This window comes from Dermacentor andersoni, chromosome 11, assembly GCF_023375885.2.
Source record: "Dermacentor andersoni chromosome 11, qqDerAnde1_hic_scaffold, whole genome shotgun sequence".
NCBI lineage: Eukaryota > Metazoa > Arthropoda > Arachnida > Ixodida > Ixodidae > Dermacentor > Dermacentor andersoni.
In genome coordinates, this window is record NC_092824.1 from 32,338,322 (window position 1) to 32,354,933 (window position 16,612).

The 16,612-nt window shown below is 46.8% G+C and overlaps 1 protein-coding gene and 1 long non-coding RNA gene across 4 annotated transcripts in view; one reads left to right on the plus strand and one right to left on the minus strand.

Annotated features, from left to right (window-relative positions):
- The window catches only part of LOC126517825 (FGGY carbohydrate kinase domain-containing protein-like), a 454,311-nt gene extending 450,286 nt beyond the window's left edge, over positions 1 to 4,025 (minus strand). Inside the window, exon 1 of one of the 3 annotated variants that reach the window (XM_072285467.1) lies at positions 3,559 to 4,025. In XM_072285467.1, coding sequence (XP_072141568.1) covers positions 3,559 to 3,732 — 174 coding nt within the window. In that variant the 5' untranslated portion in view covers positions 3,733 to 4,025. The remainder of the gene's footprint in view (positions 1 to 3,558) is intronic. The other 2 variants (XM_050167626.3, XM_072285468.1) reach the window with 2 other exon arrangements.
- Positions 4,026 to 4,105: 80 nt separating this feature from the next.
- Positions 4,106 to 16,612, plus strand: part of LOC140214204 (uncharacterized) — a 29,227-nt gene continuing 16,720 nt past the window's right edge. Inside the window, exon 1 of the long non-coding RNA XR_011891126.1 lies at positions 4,106 to 4,557. This is a non-coding gene — a long non-coding RNA (uncharacterized lncRNA). The remainder of the gene's footprint in view (positions 4,558 to 16,612) is intronic.

Here is a 16,612-nt window from a genome sequence, read left to right on the forward strand (position 1 = left end):
TCTACATAGCATTGGCTGCTACCAGAAAAGTACTGGGGAATATGAGCGTTTTCTGGGGGCGGTGCAGTCAAGCATGCGTTTCATGGTGTGAGCCCTCATGAAGAAAGAATACAAGAAATTCGCTCGTGACGCACGTGCCAAAGATCTGAAAGAGCTAGTCGGCTTTGGAACCAAGCGGTTAGATAATGGGGTTGCTGCGCTCGAAGGCAAACGTTTCTGTCGGTCATGCATTCCTTTCATTACAGATGTCCGGCGTGTGGTGAGACCGAAAATATTTACTGACCTCCCGCAAAGTGCCTGGAATAAAGCAACGAGTGCTTAATTAATAAGCACTCCCATGCACACAGGGAACCTAAGGTATACCAGATAAATGAATGGTGTCGCAGGCAGTACGTCCTAAACGTCATCGGTAACAGAAAAGTGTGCGATTCATCGGTCACTTTAACACCTCGTAAAAATAGCTCGTATGGCTATCCGCAGCTCTCCCGCAACAAGTTCAATGCGATTAGCTTGTCCGAAGAGCCGTCGCATGGAGCAGGTTGAGAAAATAGAAACCCACGTTGAAACAAAAATAGTACGAAGGTAGGGCAGGGCCGCAATTGGCTGCCAACGTTTTAACGAGTGCACATGTCATTGTCAAGGCCCTGACCTAGCCCAGGTCCACTTGTCGATGCGTTGGCACCGAACTCAACGCGTCGCTTTCGAACACGCCTCGTTCCACTGAGCAAAATTTAGCTGCAGGAAGTTGTTTAGCTCTGCGTGTTTAACGGCATTGCGAAAATGTTGTTCAACGCAAATGGAGTTGCCTGGAAGGATGGGGTCCATGCATTTAAACAGGTCAAGGCTATCGAAAATTTTATTTAGCAGAACGAGGTATTAGTATTGTTCAATGCTTAGTACATATGAAAGAAGACCTACGTAAAAATTAAAAAAAGAAAAGCTCTGCAGCCTGTCTTGTGGATGCTTTTCAGCCAAGCCAGACAGTGTTGCCAGAACATTCTGTGCGCATCTACTTACGTTATTTTGGGAACGCATTTGAACCGACAAGAACCACCTGTTCGCTTTACTACTAGACGTTTGCCGGTGCCACGTCTCCGTATTGAGCTTGTTGCCAGTGAAAGAAAAGACCAGCTATTTTTGTATAGAATTAATATTGACATGTGTACTTATCTATCCTTTTCTCAGTGTCTGCATTTCGCCCTCTAACAACTTAAAGTTATTGCCCAGCGCAAGGCCCGCCTGCGTAATTTAGAACTTAGGCGAATGTTATCTTTGATTCTACGTGTTTCGTATGCCCTCGCCGAACCTTGTGCAGTCAGAGTGCACGCGTGACATGAATTGTATGGTAGTTCTTGGAAACCACGCAGGCACCACCGGCTACACTGGGACCTTCGACTAGTGATGTGCAAAAGCCGACGCGCTTGACCCGCTGATCATATTTCGAGGATCGCCGACTGGGTTCGTCGCTATTGTTGTGCTTTGAGTGAAACTTGCTTTTGTGGGCACAGCTTCGCCCACTTACAAGTCATTTTCTGCATTCACAGTTTTGCTGCTGTGTCCTTCACCGTCCCTACTACGTGACAATATTGACAAGAGCTCGTTATGCGGTCATTTAAAAAAGGCTAACTGCGGTGTAATATGTAAACTAATCGTGTGAACCCGGCTGCGCATACTCCTTGTAGCAAATGCATAGTTTGAGGCGCAGCTTATGAAAAAAATAAGAACCTTGATGGCGTTTATAGTAAGTTCATCAAAACAATTATGTAGATCCCACAGACTGCATTACACAAACCGTTTTGCAAATACCTCGCTATCCAGGGTAGTTCAGGTGTCCGCAAAACGATACCAGGTGGACGAATATGCTCTTGCATATTGAGCAGTTGTGCGTGTAGGTCGCGAACGTTCGTGTGCACGTGTGACGACAGGAGCACGACGACAACCACACTGTCAAAGTCGTATGATGGCAGTGATAATTTCTACGCCGGCCACCCGACGGGAGCGACGACATGGCGATAGTTGGATTCAACACGGTTAGTGGATGAACGTAAGCGCGAGAAACCCAGATTCAGATGTCATCAGCCACTACGTGTTATGAAAGCGTAAGTACATATGGTTACTTCGTGTGATCTATTTTACATCGACGATGACATTTCTACTTCGCCAAAGGAAACATCACAGTTTAGTCATAAGGACAAAATGAATGCCACATCAACATGTCAATATATCATGCGAAGTGCAAGACTCGTAACAGTATTGGCTGTACGAATTGAAGTAAACCTAAGCAGACTAACCTAAAACGAACTGTTGTGCTAGGTGTCCTGTTTGAATTTTACCATCGGACAATTTCATTTATATATATAGCTAAATTCATTGTGAAAAACGTACATTTCAAAGGTTCTGTTGGAATAAATAGCTTAGCATCCTCATTTTTTTTCCATATAACTCTACATATAACGCATAAGTAGACGCAGTCGAAGCACTTCAGTTTACATAGTTATGTCTGCAATATTCTTGCGTTGTAAAGACAACAGTTATTGTGTTGTGAGGAACAGTACACATTACAAGGTAGCGAAAACTTCTATTTTTCAGGCGCGTTAATACTTCTGCACCGTATGTGCTCACTTGTTTCGCATCGGGGAATACATAGTACTGCAGCAATGAACAAATGTTTGTTTCGATATGCTTTTTGTTCACAGTGAGAAAAGGTGGTTGTATTGCACTGTGTCAGGGAAACGCATCACCTACATTTGGAAATTTTAAGCTGGAACTTAAGCGCGCTAGATCCGCACTTATTATACCGCTTTTGATTTGGCTGTTCGGTGCTCTACAAAATTCTACAAAAAAGAAGCAACCATGTCGTACCCCGAACTAACAGACACCTGAACAGTTCGATCCACAAGTACTCAAGAAGACTGCGAGCACTACACACCGGACGTTTTCATCCAGTGCACAAAGTCTGGTTCGTGTTAAAGACGCACTTCGCAATGCAGCCAGCAATTTTCCTTCCAGTAAGAACATAAAAAAATGACTGATTTCTATACTTCATGTTGTTGGTAACAGCCACGCGCATTACTTTTTGTCAACAAGCTGATGTAGGGTAAGGCGGCTGGCACACATCATAAGTTCCTCTCCTACTTCAATTAAGTTAATCAAGCCTTTTTTCACGGTTACGTCTAGACAGTAAGCGTAAGGAAACTATTGATATTGCAGGAGATTTAAAAGCAACTGTTGTCTGTCAGTTCATGGTGATCACAGCACAAAGACCGTTACACACAGAGACAGAAGCGCAGCAAAAGACGCTGGCCAATTAACTAAATGTATACCGCACTGACGTTGCCATGATTGCATTAGAGTGAGTTGATAAACTTGTCCCAACCAATACTACTTTCTCTGCAAGTCGCGCTCTCGTGTGCTCTGCCGATCATCACGAACACAAGCTAACTCGCTCAAGATTTCGGCTTGATTGCGCTCGTCTAAGCCCAAGTCCACAGCTTTGGCGCTCGTCTGAGTGACGCTTAAAAAAAAAAAAAAACACGCACACACTCGCTGGTCAAGTACCTTGACGGCCTCGCAGCAGGCCTTCCATATCTGGTCGGACGACTGCTGGTAAAACTCCGGCTGCGGATTCCACGTCTCCAGCGGCCGCGCCGCCGTCTTCAGGAAGCGGCCCTTCTCCGTGACTAGGGCCGCGCGGACGCTCTGCGTGCCCACGTCCACGGACACGAACTGCATGGTCGCCTTCTCGGCCGCCCGCGATGCCGGTCGCTGCTGCGGCGAGCTCGCACCGTCGCGCGCCCCTTGCGTGGCGGCGGCCGTCCTGGGGCTGGGAGCCAGCGTGCGACGCGGTGCGTGTCTCGAGTTGCCGGAGAGGGGAACGTGTGTCGTTGGCGGCCCGCTTATCTCGGCGCGGCTGCTGTCACAGTAAACTGCTTCGACCGCTCGGCTGGCTCTCGGCGACCGACCTTGGGCGGCGGTCTCTGCAGTCTCCCGCACCGCTGGCTTTGCGCGCTACGTTCAGCGCCCCCATCCCCCGACCGCCCTCACCCCCCCCCCCCCCTTCGCCTCCTTTTTTGTTTTCTCTCTGTTCCCTGTTCTGTCGCTTAGCGCTCGCTTCGTGTTTTTTTTTTTTTTTTTCACGTGCATTTTGGCTTCCGCTCTCCGCTCCCCTAGCGCACACCTGCTCGTGAGGCTCCGGCGCTGCCGCCGTCTGTGCAATGTTTACCTTGCGCTGAGGGAAGCCAGGTGCCGCGTTACGGCGGTTGCACCTGGGAGAATACAGAGGACAGGGCGAAGAATACACCGCCGTGTCCCATCAGCGTGTTTTGTGCCGGAACGCCCTCCCTATAGCCTTGCACCGTAGCGGTTACATTTGCAGGGGGATCGCGGTAATTTGCTCGTCTTGGATACCTCAGCAACAGTAGAAGCCGACACTGCCGTCCCTTCGCTTCATTGCGCGCCCTGCGGAGCGATTTAGGTTTGGCGTGCCGTACTTCGCCGGGTTGTGCACGGCTGCCGGCCTTGTTTGGCTTTCCACACGCTATCGCTCTGGTTATCGCGGCAAGTATTTGCAGTTCTCGCTCATCATTTTTATTTTTATTTTTTGGCATTTGCATGCACGTTCTTCATAAGAAATCCCTGATTGATCTGTGCTGTTGCGTACTTGGAATATTGGTCAAGTGTTGCAGAATTCCCGCCCGGCACCCTTTTTCGTACCTCTTTCTCTTACTTTTAAGTAAACGTTGACACTAAACGCGTTTGTACCCTTAGTGCTATGTCCTCTCCCCTAATAGAAACCATCATTTGGGTCGGTTGCATTTCCTTTCTTGAAAACTCTGCGCTCCTGCTTTGTTGTCATGTATTCTATCTGACAAAGCTAACGGGCAGGTCATTCGTGACCCGGAAGCATCGGGCACACAACGGTGATGAAATGCAAGCAAGATAGATGACGATTATTGTTGTGGGAAAAGATTACCAGAGGGTACAAACTTTTTAAGAGTGCTCATTCCTCGTACATGAATTCACAGATTGGGCATGAAAGTCACGGGTATATACACAAATTATTTAGGAGCTGAAAGAAAAATATAAACGAAAGGTGCTCCAGTCGGAACGAAAATGACAAGAACGTCAACTATCAACCGGGAGGCAGTATAGTGGCGGAAAACAAATAAGACAGACAGAAACCCATGCACACAGACGTAACGAGAAATAGCATGCCCCAAAAAACGCAGCGCCAATCATGGACACGCGTGTACGCTCTCACTCGGTATCGGTTCAGAGATGGTAGCTTCATGGATGCGAAATAAACCTTACAGTATACATGGAGTTGAAGTTACAAGAAGTATGGCTCGCTTCGAACAGCAGATGTAATTCTTAGTTGGTGTCTGTCTATCTTCACGGCTTTACGTAAATTAAGAAAGGTATTCGCCGCCGTACAGAGAAAGAAAGAAAGCCTTTGAAAAGAAAGACCTGGCATGGCTTTATGCATGAAATACTCATAAATTTGTATACCACCCTGCTGAAGTACTTTAAAAAATTGTTTTCTTGCGCAGAGCTTATGGAACGCTGAGACGTCGCTAACTCAATCAGAGATTCAACGAGGCCCAAAGATCGGTGACCACTTAGACGAAATCTAACGTTTATGTTTTACTGTTGCCAATGAAAATGATGTAACCCATGCTGTGAAAATAGTTGGCTACTGTTTAGACACAGGAAGGATTAAATGAGTATTATGTTCGAGGCGATCCATATCAGTGATGGCGGTCGCATGTGTGTAAGCCACCCTTCAAATATTTCTTGGAAAGACCCGCCATGGGCCTGAACCGATATTTACCGAGAGTACACGCATGTATACAGATTGAGTGGTTTCAGCTGCCTTTCGTTGAGTATGAGGAGCACTCTCTCTCACTCTCTCTGCTTCCGTTTCTCGGGGTCAGTTCGTGCGTGCATGCGTCTTTTTTTTTTTCAGCCATTTCCTCCACTCTGCTGCACTTTTACTGTTATTTTTGTTGCTATGGCGACCGTGTTTTACGCCTAACCTTTAAGAACATGCACGACTATCAAATGGGTGGAAACTCACTGCGTTTTGTCGAACTTCTGGCTTCATACGCAAGGAAAAAGTAACAAGAAATGTTGCCCGGTATAACTTCTGCAATGTCAAACAAGCACTCCCAGCACGGTGCAGTGCGGTTCAATTGAAATTACTAAGAAAGTTATCAAGAAATGGGAACGAAACGCACGAAAACCAAATTGCGGTGGTCGATTAAATTGTGGTACTTAACTTCTCGAAACATCACACTTAGTTGTGAGGGACGCCGCATACACGCCGACACACACCGAACTAAACTAGAACAGCCAGGGCTTCTTAACTACGCCTGGATAATCGAAGCAGCAACTTCTTGATCAGCAGTACAACGCCTTAGCCACTGAGGCAGCACGACAGCTTAGATTGGCGTAAATGTCCGTTTCTATAATCTAAAGGCATAAACCCAGTGAAACGAGCCGGAAGCCCTGGCCACACAGGTATTTTCACCATCATCGGCAACAACAACCTCTATGCGCCTAGTACAGGATGAAGCCCTCGCCTAGCAACATCCAGTTACCGATGTCTTGCCCAACGCGCACTTGACACGATACGTCACTTGACGAACATCGACACGACACACCTCGATGGCGCCGCAATCATATTGAAGGCACGTTCGGTCATCACTTACCTTTGAGAATCGTCAGTGTTGTGCTTCTGGAGCGCAAATGGAAGCAACAAGGGCGTGTCACTTTTTCTGACTTTCACAATACATTGACGATGTCGACAGTGTTGCCGATGACACTCATAAACGTGGCCTGCGGCCTAGCGTAAGCTTCGTTGCCTTCTTTTGCTTTCAGCGAGTTCCACATAGTTGAAAATGCTGCTGTGCCTGACAGCGTAGTTAAGGCGAACACGCTTTTTTATTTACGGTCTACGCGTCACCATGATTGCTCCAATGGAAGAGAAAGTGACAGGCGTAACGATAAGACGCAGGAAAATGGTTCAGTACAGATTATAGGTGGGTAGAGCACATTCTTCTTTAACATTAAGTGTACGAGTTGGAGAGGCAAGGTCGCAGTATCGAGAGCAAGACAGATTGAAATACAGGGAAATTGACCCTAGAGTTGTTTTGTTTTCCGCACTTCACGCCGCACGGTTAGGGAGGTCACGCGTTGACCCGAACTACCAGTGAATGTATAGAGTAACACGACCGGTGTTGAGGAAGAAAGGTGCAAACGACGGTGGTAGAAACTTAGGCCGTGTGTTCAAGTGAGGAAATATGTAGGCGTTAGCTTCCGTCAGCTGACATAAGGGTAGGATCTTTCAAGGTCGCTGGTAAATTCCGTTCATCCTGTACAAGGATGCAAATACGTGGCGCAGGCGCGGTCGTATCATTATGCTTAGCAAGGAATTTGAAAATATTTCGCAGTCTACTTTTGCGTATGTCGCATTACGTCAGCTTGTTTGTGTTTCCCCACTGCGATGTGCAGCGAACCGCGCAACCTGCTGTGTGCCAGCGGCGAGCAAGCACCACCGAGGCTAGATGCCAGCCGGAAGCATCCCCTGACAGAAGCGTAACGCAGGCAGCAAGCCGGAGGAGCCGAAGTTAAATGACAGCAGCGGGTAGCCGACGCCGGGGCATCAAGCCAGCGCTGAACAGATGAGCAAGAGCGCAGAAGCAGCGAACTGGACCTTGGAGAGGCTCGTTTTGGCACGCTAATCATCTGCCGGCTGTTCGAATGGATTTACAGGCTCTGCAATTTATTCGTTTTGAAGCGCCTGATTAATTTCCAGAGGCGCATTGTGACCTCGATGTGGATATCTCAGTGTCGTGGTGATGCTAATGTATATACAAACTACGGTAAAAAGGTGCCGAATATTTATGTTTTGTTTTATTTTCACAAGTTACTCAATGAGGAAATTGGACCGCATTCCTAAATGTAAGGCAAACGGTAAATTATATCACTGATACCTTCTCGTAAACCGCCGTGCTTGCTCAGTGGCTATGGTGTTGGGCTGCAGAGCACGAGGTCGCGGGATCGGATTCCGGCCACGGCGGCCGCATTTCGATGGGGGCGAAATGCGAAAACACCCGTGCACATAGATTTAGGTGCACGTTAACGAACCCAAGGTGGTCGAAATTAGCGGAGTCCTCCACTACGGCGTGCCTCATAATTAGAAAGTGGTTTTGGCACGTAAAATGCCATAATTATTTACTTTCTCGTAATGAATAATTGCGGCGCCCTTGTACGAAATACCACGCGAGGATGCAAAGATAGGACGACGATGATACTCCACACGTGGGAAGTGACAACTGTTTTAATGCGTTAGCATTGTTATGGCACATTGCGCACTTTCTGAGGCCTATCTATCTATCTATCTATCTATCTATCTATCTATCTATCTATCTATCTATCTATCTATCTATCTATCTATCTATCTATCTATCTATCTATCTATCTATCTATCTATCTATCTATCTATCTATCTATCTATCTATCTATCTATCTATCTATCTATCTATCTATCTATCTATCTATCTATCTATCTATCTATCTATCTATCTATCTATTTTGTTTTTTGTTCCTTTGTTTGTATCTAACCGCTTTCCCGTGTAAATGGGTAGCTGGGTAGCGGTGCTAGATGTAGCCGAGTAGTGTTAGGGAAGCGCGACAGAGTAATTCTACAGCAGTACAGGCTTCATGCATAACTTGCTTCGACGGTGGCAATACGTTGTGTTGCTATATTGATTCGATGCTAACGGATTACCGTCGACAGTCATCGTGAGATGAGTTGTGCCAAAATTTTAATTCTACACAATTTTTGCGTACGTCGAGGCGCTGATATTAGGAAGTCTAAACATGGCACGTGGAAAAAACTACAAGTCAAGCGTACAAGAACACACACAAGAGAGGATCACATTATGCATCTCTAAAACATACCCATTCATCAATGCCTTCTATCGTATTTTCCCTAAAAAAATAAACGTGACAGAATCATCAGGGAGCAGAACCGATGGCACCATGGCGCATAATATCGGCAACTATCTGTCACGTTGTAAAGGCTCCTTTTTTTCGTCCTAGCGTCTTTTTTTGAAAGTAGCGCGCTGCAATTATTTATTACAAATTCCTAATATTCCAAGCCTTAGCTGTTGCGACTTTGGCATTCCTTTTTTTGCAAGCATCCAGCTATCTTCTTGCGCCTATGTGACTAACCCAGAAACGACTTCTGCTTACGCGGCACGTACGTATGTATGTATGTATGTATGTATGTATGTATGTATGTATGTATGTATGTATGTATGTATGTATGTATGTATGTATGTATGTATGTATGTATGTATGTATGTATGTATGTATGTATGTATGTATGTATGTATGTATGTATGTATGTATGTATGTATGTATGTATGTATGTGTGTATGTATGTATGTATGTATGTATGTATGCATGTATGCATGTATGCATGTATGCATGTATGCATGTACGTATGCATGTATGCATGTATGCATGTATGCATGTACGTATGTATGTATGTATGTATGTATGTATGTATGTATGTATGTATGTATGTATGTATGTATGTATGTATGTATGTATCGATGCTGGGGCAGGTTTATCATGAACGCAAGAAATAGGCACTACCCGATACACACATGGCGCGTGGTGTGCATGGTAACCTTCCTTGCATCCATGTCTTTTGTCGCCGATTTGCTGCGATTATTTAGCAAAGGAGAGCGGTGACAGGCCTATATTTTCTACAGTTATTTGAAATATGTGAATAGATAACATCTTTTAGCTCCGAGTTGTATATATGAGATTTCTTCGCTGCTGTCATAGGCCGCATTGCCGTGAGCGGCATTGCTAACAATCACATCACAGCTAATCGTGTACGCATGCACAAATACCCGAGAAAGTTCACGGTGGAATGGCATGTGCGGTAGTCTAATTGGTAAATACCTGCGCGTCTAAAGCGAACCACGCAGCTATGGCTGCTGCCTGTGTGTATCGTTATGTTAACTTTCATTTCTCTTTACGTAAGCACCCGCCGTGGTTGCTCTGTGGCTATGGTGTTGCACTGCTCAGCACGAGGTCGCGGGATCGAATCCCGGCCGCGGCGCCCGCATTTCGGTGGGGGCGAAATGCGAAAACACCCGTGTACTTAGATTTAGGTGCACGTTAAAGAACCCCAGGTGGTCCAAATTTCAGGAGTCCTTTAATACGGCATGCCTCATAATCAGAAAGTGGCTTTGGCACATAAAACCCAACAATTAAATTAATTTTTACGTAAGTGCTTATACATACTAAAATAAACATGAAAACCAACTTGCGCATGCTTTCTGTGGCTTCATTCCATGTTACTTCATGGGGTAGTCAATGAAAAATAAATGAAGAGTTGGTTTACCCCGTTATCGCTGTTCTCGCTTCTTTTTCTTTGTTTGTCGATGAACGATACGAAAGAACACGTATACTTGTAAAAATACATATCGATGAAAAGTATTTGCATTGTCGGGCAAGTTGAACAGCGACCTTGTTTAAAAAAAGCTAGCTCCAAGAATCTAGAGACGAAGAGGGCGGTGGGCACTTTGAACCTAAATGCTTGACAGGATAACATAATCGCCTAATTTTTTACCTATATTGTAAACCAGAATAATCGTAGCCATCATTAATTGTGTATTCTTTAGTGAGGCTGAAACACGCGGTTTTTACGTGCTCACGCGAGCGTAATATATTTGAAGCAGGGTAGGAGGATTAGATTTTAATGAAGAGAAAGAACGAGAGGTCGACCTGAAGAGCGTGTCTCTAGCCTGCTGCTCCTCACTGGGGAAAGGGGAAGTAGGAAATACAGGGAAAGGTAGGTAGCGAGTCATTATGTTATGGTACAATGAGCTACTATGTACCCGTTGTCCAATTTGCGGATGCGCACTGTAGACGCAATACACTCAAGAGTAATCTTGTCCACGCAAAAGTATTCTTAATTGTCACAAAAAGTTATTGCGCAAACACATTTCGAACTGACTGCTCGTCTCACAGGTTCTAGAGGCGATCGTCTAAACCAGCCTCACTTAGAAAGTTCAAAAGGGATTTTATGGCACGTTGGGCACAGTCAACACTCCTTCACGCGCCCAAAAGCTTTTCTTCCAAAAAGGGGTAGTCAACAGTAGACTTGAGTGTTCCTCGTTCGGCCGCATATTGAGGGCACACGCAAAGTACGTGAGCTATTGTCTCGAGAGTGTGACAGACGCTATATTCAGGGTCCCGTGCTTGTCCAATATTGTGAAGGTATCGGTGGGTGTATGCCACACCCAGCCGTAATCGATGAATGAGTGTTTCCTCGCCTCTCCGCAACCGAAGTGGAAGCCGGAATTGTAAACCAGCGTCAAGTCTATGGAGGTGCTCTTGCCGATGTTCGGGGTTGTCCCAATGTCGCGCCATAGAAGTTTTGATGGAGTTATGGAGCAGGGCGTTAATGTCATACCGGGAAAATGAATTTTTATAATGTTTCCGTCAGTGTGCGCCTTTTTTGCTTCCGCGTCAGCCTGTTCATTTCCAGCTATACCACAATGGCCAGGAATCCACAGCAGCACGATGGTATGCCCGGAATGAGACGCCTCAGCAAGCAGAGATATGAGGTCATAAACCAAACGATTATATGCGGTTCTGTCATTCATATAATTGCCGATGGGTTGCAGTGCTGGTTTTGAGTCACAGAACACTTCCCACTTCTCGAGGCTTTGTTGCAATATGCAGCGAATTGCTTCTCGAACTGCGGTCAACTCAGCTGCTGTAGACGACGTCCTGTGTCATCTACATCTTGAACCGTTGTGCGATTCCCATTGCTGGTACCGTGTAGGCCGCCGCGGAAGAGGTCTGTGTCACAGAACCATCTGTAAAAACATGTTCGGAATATTCATACATGTAAGCAATGTATGACAACGCGAAATGCTTGAGCCCAGCAAGCGGCATTTTCGACTTCTGCGTTATTCCAGGGATTGAGAGTCTCCCCGTTGGCTTGGCCATCGTCCAGAGGGCGATTGCAGGATTACGGGCTATTGCAGGATTAAGTACAAGTACGGACCAGGAAGGGCCATTGCAGGATTAAGTACAAGTAATAAAGTACAAAACAATGAGAATGATAATAAAAAAGCAATTGAAATTTTCAATACTATAGATACGATATTAGGCTACATTTCCCGCTAGTACGTCGAAAAATTAATTTGATGTAAGGGAACGCATACTGCCAGTTAAAGAATACCATAGGTCAGGAGCACGTGGGAAAAACTGTATTTAAATGTGTTAGTGCGAGCGAAAACCAGTTTCATATTAAGTTCATGAAAACTGTGGGGCAGTTGGTGAGCTTCACCCCCGGAGAGATCTACACTGCGGTGTACGTGTGCAAGTATCGGCGTGCAAGTGTTGGCAAGTGTTGAGGCGAATTCAATTAGCTTACTAGAATAATATATATATATATATATATATATATATATATATATATATATATATATATATATATATATATATATATATATAGTGCCGGCAAGCAGAGGCCTCGGCATTGTGCCTGAGTCTCTAGCGAAGGATGTGACGCAGTACCGGCATGGCACCAGCAAGCAGCGGGGAAACGCAAAAAAAATGGTAGGGGGACCCTAATCTTTTACATAGGTGTCTCTTAGCGGCACTCCCAACTCGGCGTCGATGTTCTTAAGATTAAGCAAGCGAAGTTCTTTCCCCTGGCGCGATATGCTGGCGAAGAGTGAGGAAGGGCGAGGAGGAAGGGCAATGCCCACCACCTGGCGAGGTGTAGCCACCTAGAAAGCAGCGCGCGGAAACTCCCCTTACGCGCCCACTCCGGTGCCGACGTCAGAGCATGTAACGAGCGCGCGCGAGAAGCTGTAGCCAGCTCACGAACAAGCGGCCCGGTGCCTTCGGGAGAGGAGAAGCAAGAGAGGAGGGAGAGACGTCACATGCGCTCTGCTAGGCAGATGTTCAGTCTTAGCTAGGCAACTGTTCTCCTTTTAATTAGCTGGTTAAATGTATTGCCACCTTCTTTTGTTTGACGTCACTAGCGACGTCATAACTTACGTTTTATACTTGCGGGTTCCCAGGGGTTTCGACAGAGTCCTCCTCCCGTGGCGGGTCTCCTAAGTATATAATTCTGTGATTTGGTGTTGGGTAATCAACAATTTCTAATTATGTTCTAATTATTCCTCAGACTTGAGTAACTCAACTGGTAACTAAACTTATGCTCTGATATCATATCTATAAGGAACCCCACGAATTTCCTATGGTACAATTTTTTTTCTATTCCTATTTATATTGTGTTTCATCCCCAGTAGTCTAACGAGGTGAACCGGAGGTGCTGCGTTGGAAAGAATAGTCGTTTGATGCTCGTGCCGCTAAACATGTCGCAGTTTCGACGAAAAGGTGAAACATCGGTGGCGATGAGAAATTAGTAGACAGCTATACGCAGCAAGGGTAGTAGATTTATCGGTCGTGTAAACTTGCCAACATTCACTTACTAAGTTAACAAGCATAGCATCAGCGCACACAGGCAAACATTCACATATAACACTCGATGACCGCGGACCGTCGCTGTCAAAACGCTGGCGTGAGGAAGCGCGGGAGCAGCAGCGAGCGAAGTGACCGTCGTGCTGTCTATCGCTTCCACGCAATCTGAGTGGTGAGAACACAACACGCACACAAGTGTGTGCTCTCAACACATCTACACTCCGCAGATCGCTTTCGAGATACTACAACGCCAACCCTCTCCCCTCCCCCCCCCCACCCGGGACCATGCACACGACGGAAGACATAGCGCTGCCTCCCCGCTTTCTTCCCTTGCGCGCGCGATATTGAGCCGCGTTGGTCGGCTCCCTTCGGGTGCGGCCGCGCAATCTGTCGTTTCTTCCGAAGTACAACGCCACCCTGCTCCATCCCGGGCGTTTCGGACGATGGAAGACGGTGAGTTTAATTCCCGTTTCGCACGCCAGATTGAGTCCCGATCGTCAGCTTCCCTTGCGCGCATTCGCTCGCAGATACAGGATACGGCGCTCAGCAACGGGGTTATCACGCTTAGTTTATATGGATCATCACAGCGATGGCGACGCTGACGTCAAAGTTCGCCTGGAGTGCCTACATATTTGCTGTCGCCATAAAAACTAGGACCTGTGTGGTCTGTGAGTTAGGCCCGCGCTGACCAACAAGTCCTAGTGGTTGTTCGCATCGAACACTTAGGCTGTCAGCGATGGCGGACATCGAATACACTACACGCATGGCACGTGGAGACACAAACCGTTAGCATTAACCATATAATAATATAGCATTAGAAAATCACAACAATAACCGCACACTAACATTACCAACCATAAACATTAACCTCAAATACCTCCGAGCCTTACCCCTTCACGCTTTGTAGAGAATGAGCGAGTGTCTTTCTGCGCCCTTCAGTCCCAGCCAGGTGGCTGGTCCATTCCGAGGCGCTGACACAATGTGTTGGCTTCGGGCACCAATTCTCCGGACGAAAGAAAACACGAGTCCGTCTAACTTGTTGGCTGAACGATGGTGCCCACTCCGTGGAGGCAGCGGCGCCGGGCGGGCTGGCGGGTAGCAGCTCCGAGTGGTGGCGCGGCCGCGGGACAGCCGGCGGCTATTTAAAGACCGCGCACACCTCGACGGCGCGTGCGGAAGGGCGCGAAAGAAAGCGGATCCCTGTTCCAACGCCCACGGCGTGCCAGGCGTTCCGCCGGCATGAAACAGCCATCGCGGTCGTGTGACGCCGGCGTGCCGCTGGATCGGACCCAGGTGGGGCACTGGGGAAGAAGGCGCGCGGCGGTGCACCGGCAAAGCGACGGCCCCGGGATGACTCACGACTGTCACCACACAGATAGCGCAATAGCTTCGAGCAGGGACGTCACAGAAGACCACGGGGCAACTCGCAAGAGCACCACACAGACAGCGCATGATTTTCGGGCTCTGTGCAGTGACGCCATATGAGAGTCCGCTTAATGCAACGTTGCTACATCCCATCGGAGGACTAGAGAGATCGCGCAAAAGCTGAAGCTGGGAGCCGTGAGATCGCATGAGCGGCTGGTAGCCCGGAGGAATAACTAAAGCGCAAACTGAAGCGCGAAGAATTCAATGCCGACTAGTATGTATCGCTAATTTCCTTTGGAGATTTTCTGGCACTTAAGCACTGTAAGTTAGCACAGGCACATTCCGCGCTTTGACATATTTTCACTAGTTAGAGGACATACTTAAAAGGAAGAGGTCCGGACACCAACCAAAATTGTTTAAAATAGGTATTTATGTAAAGCGTAAGACCTGATGCAATGAAGCATAACAAGTATTATGTCAGGTTTCCTTTAAACCTGATTGCGTATCGCGGCGCACAAAAAAAAAAAGATAGAGGAGAGAAAGAAGACGAAGAAAAGAAACAGAAACCTTATGTATGGGTGCACTGCAAAATGAAAGCTGCTCGCTGCAAGAATAACCTGTCATCTCTACATGGTCTGTATTTCGCTCCACTCCCTTCTGTAATGCCGTTGGACCTTGAAGGTACAATGAGCGTTGACATACATGTATTTCTCCGTTGCGAGTATACCCCAGCACCTTCGGACATCGCTTTTAGTTCACATGTTTCAGACCACGTGGCGTACAGACCTTCAAGATTGAAAATTTGTGCGATGACACGCACAATGCATTGGACAAAAATGGAGTACACATAAAAAAAACTAAAACATGACCATGCAAGAAGCTTTCACCACCAAGCCTGAATCGGGAATGTCTGATCTGATAACCGACGCTCGTATAAGACGAGCGGCCGGCTGATTGATTGTGAATCGGCACTTTTGTTGCAATTGATAGACGTGCAAAGAGGTTCAGTCGCGCCTTGAGGACGGGGAGTACAATCTAAAAAAAAGCAGCTTAGCAGTCTCTCCTGCCTCCCCCTCCCCCCACGGAAACTTTTTTGCGCGATTGGATTGTCGTGCGGCTTTACGGGGTGTGTCTATTACGAGCGAAAAGGTCATTTTGTCGCTGTGGTTTTGGTAATCTGAAAAGCTGGCTTTCAAAGAATAATGCAAGCTTGGTAAATGATGGTAATAGGCCCATGTTTGCGGATGCGCAAGCCCAGGCCTGACTTCCTTACTCTGCGTTGGCCTCTGTCCACGAGTCTACTACGTCATTTGCCTGAAGGTGCGTGGTCGCGTTATGTTTAGCTGCCACAGATATATTTTTTTTTTCTTTTTTTCGCACAAGTGATGTGTACACGCCGAGTGTCATTTCTGGGGGCTCGGTAAACGACAGGAGTAAAGGTAGAAATTAATCTGAAATAATTAGGGGGTTTTCCGTGGTAAAACCACTTTATGATTAGGAGGCACGTCGTAGTGGAGGGCGCCAGAAATTTCGACCACCTGGGGTTCTTTAACATGTACCTAAATCTAAGTACACGGGTGTTTTCTCATTTCTCCCCCATCTAAATGCGGCCGCGGTCGAGTTTTTTTATGCTCCGCCGCTGGATGCCCACACGGTGAGGTAATGGCAATGGCCACCCCATTTGGTGATCGCTGTGTCTGAAGTGGCAAGGTTCTGA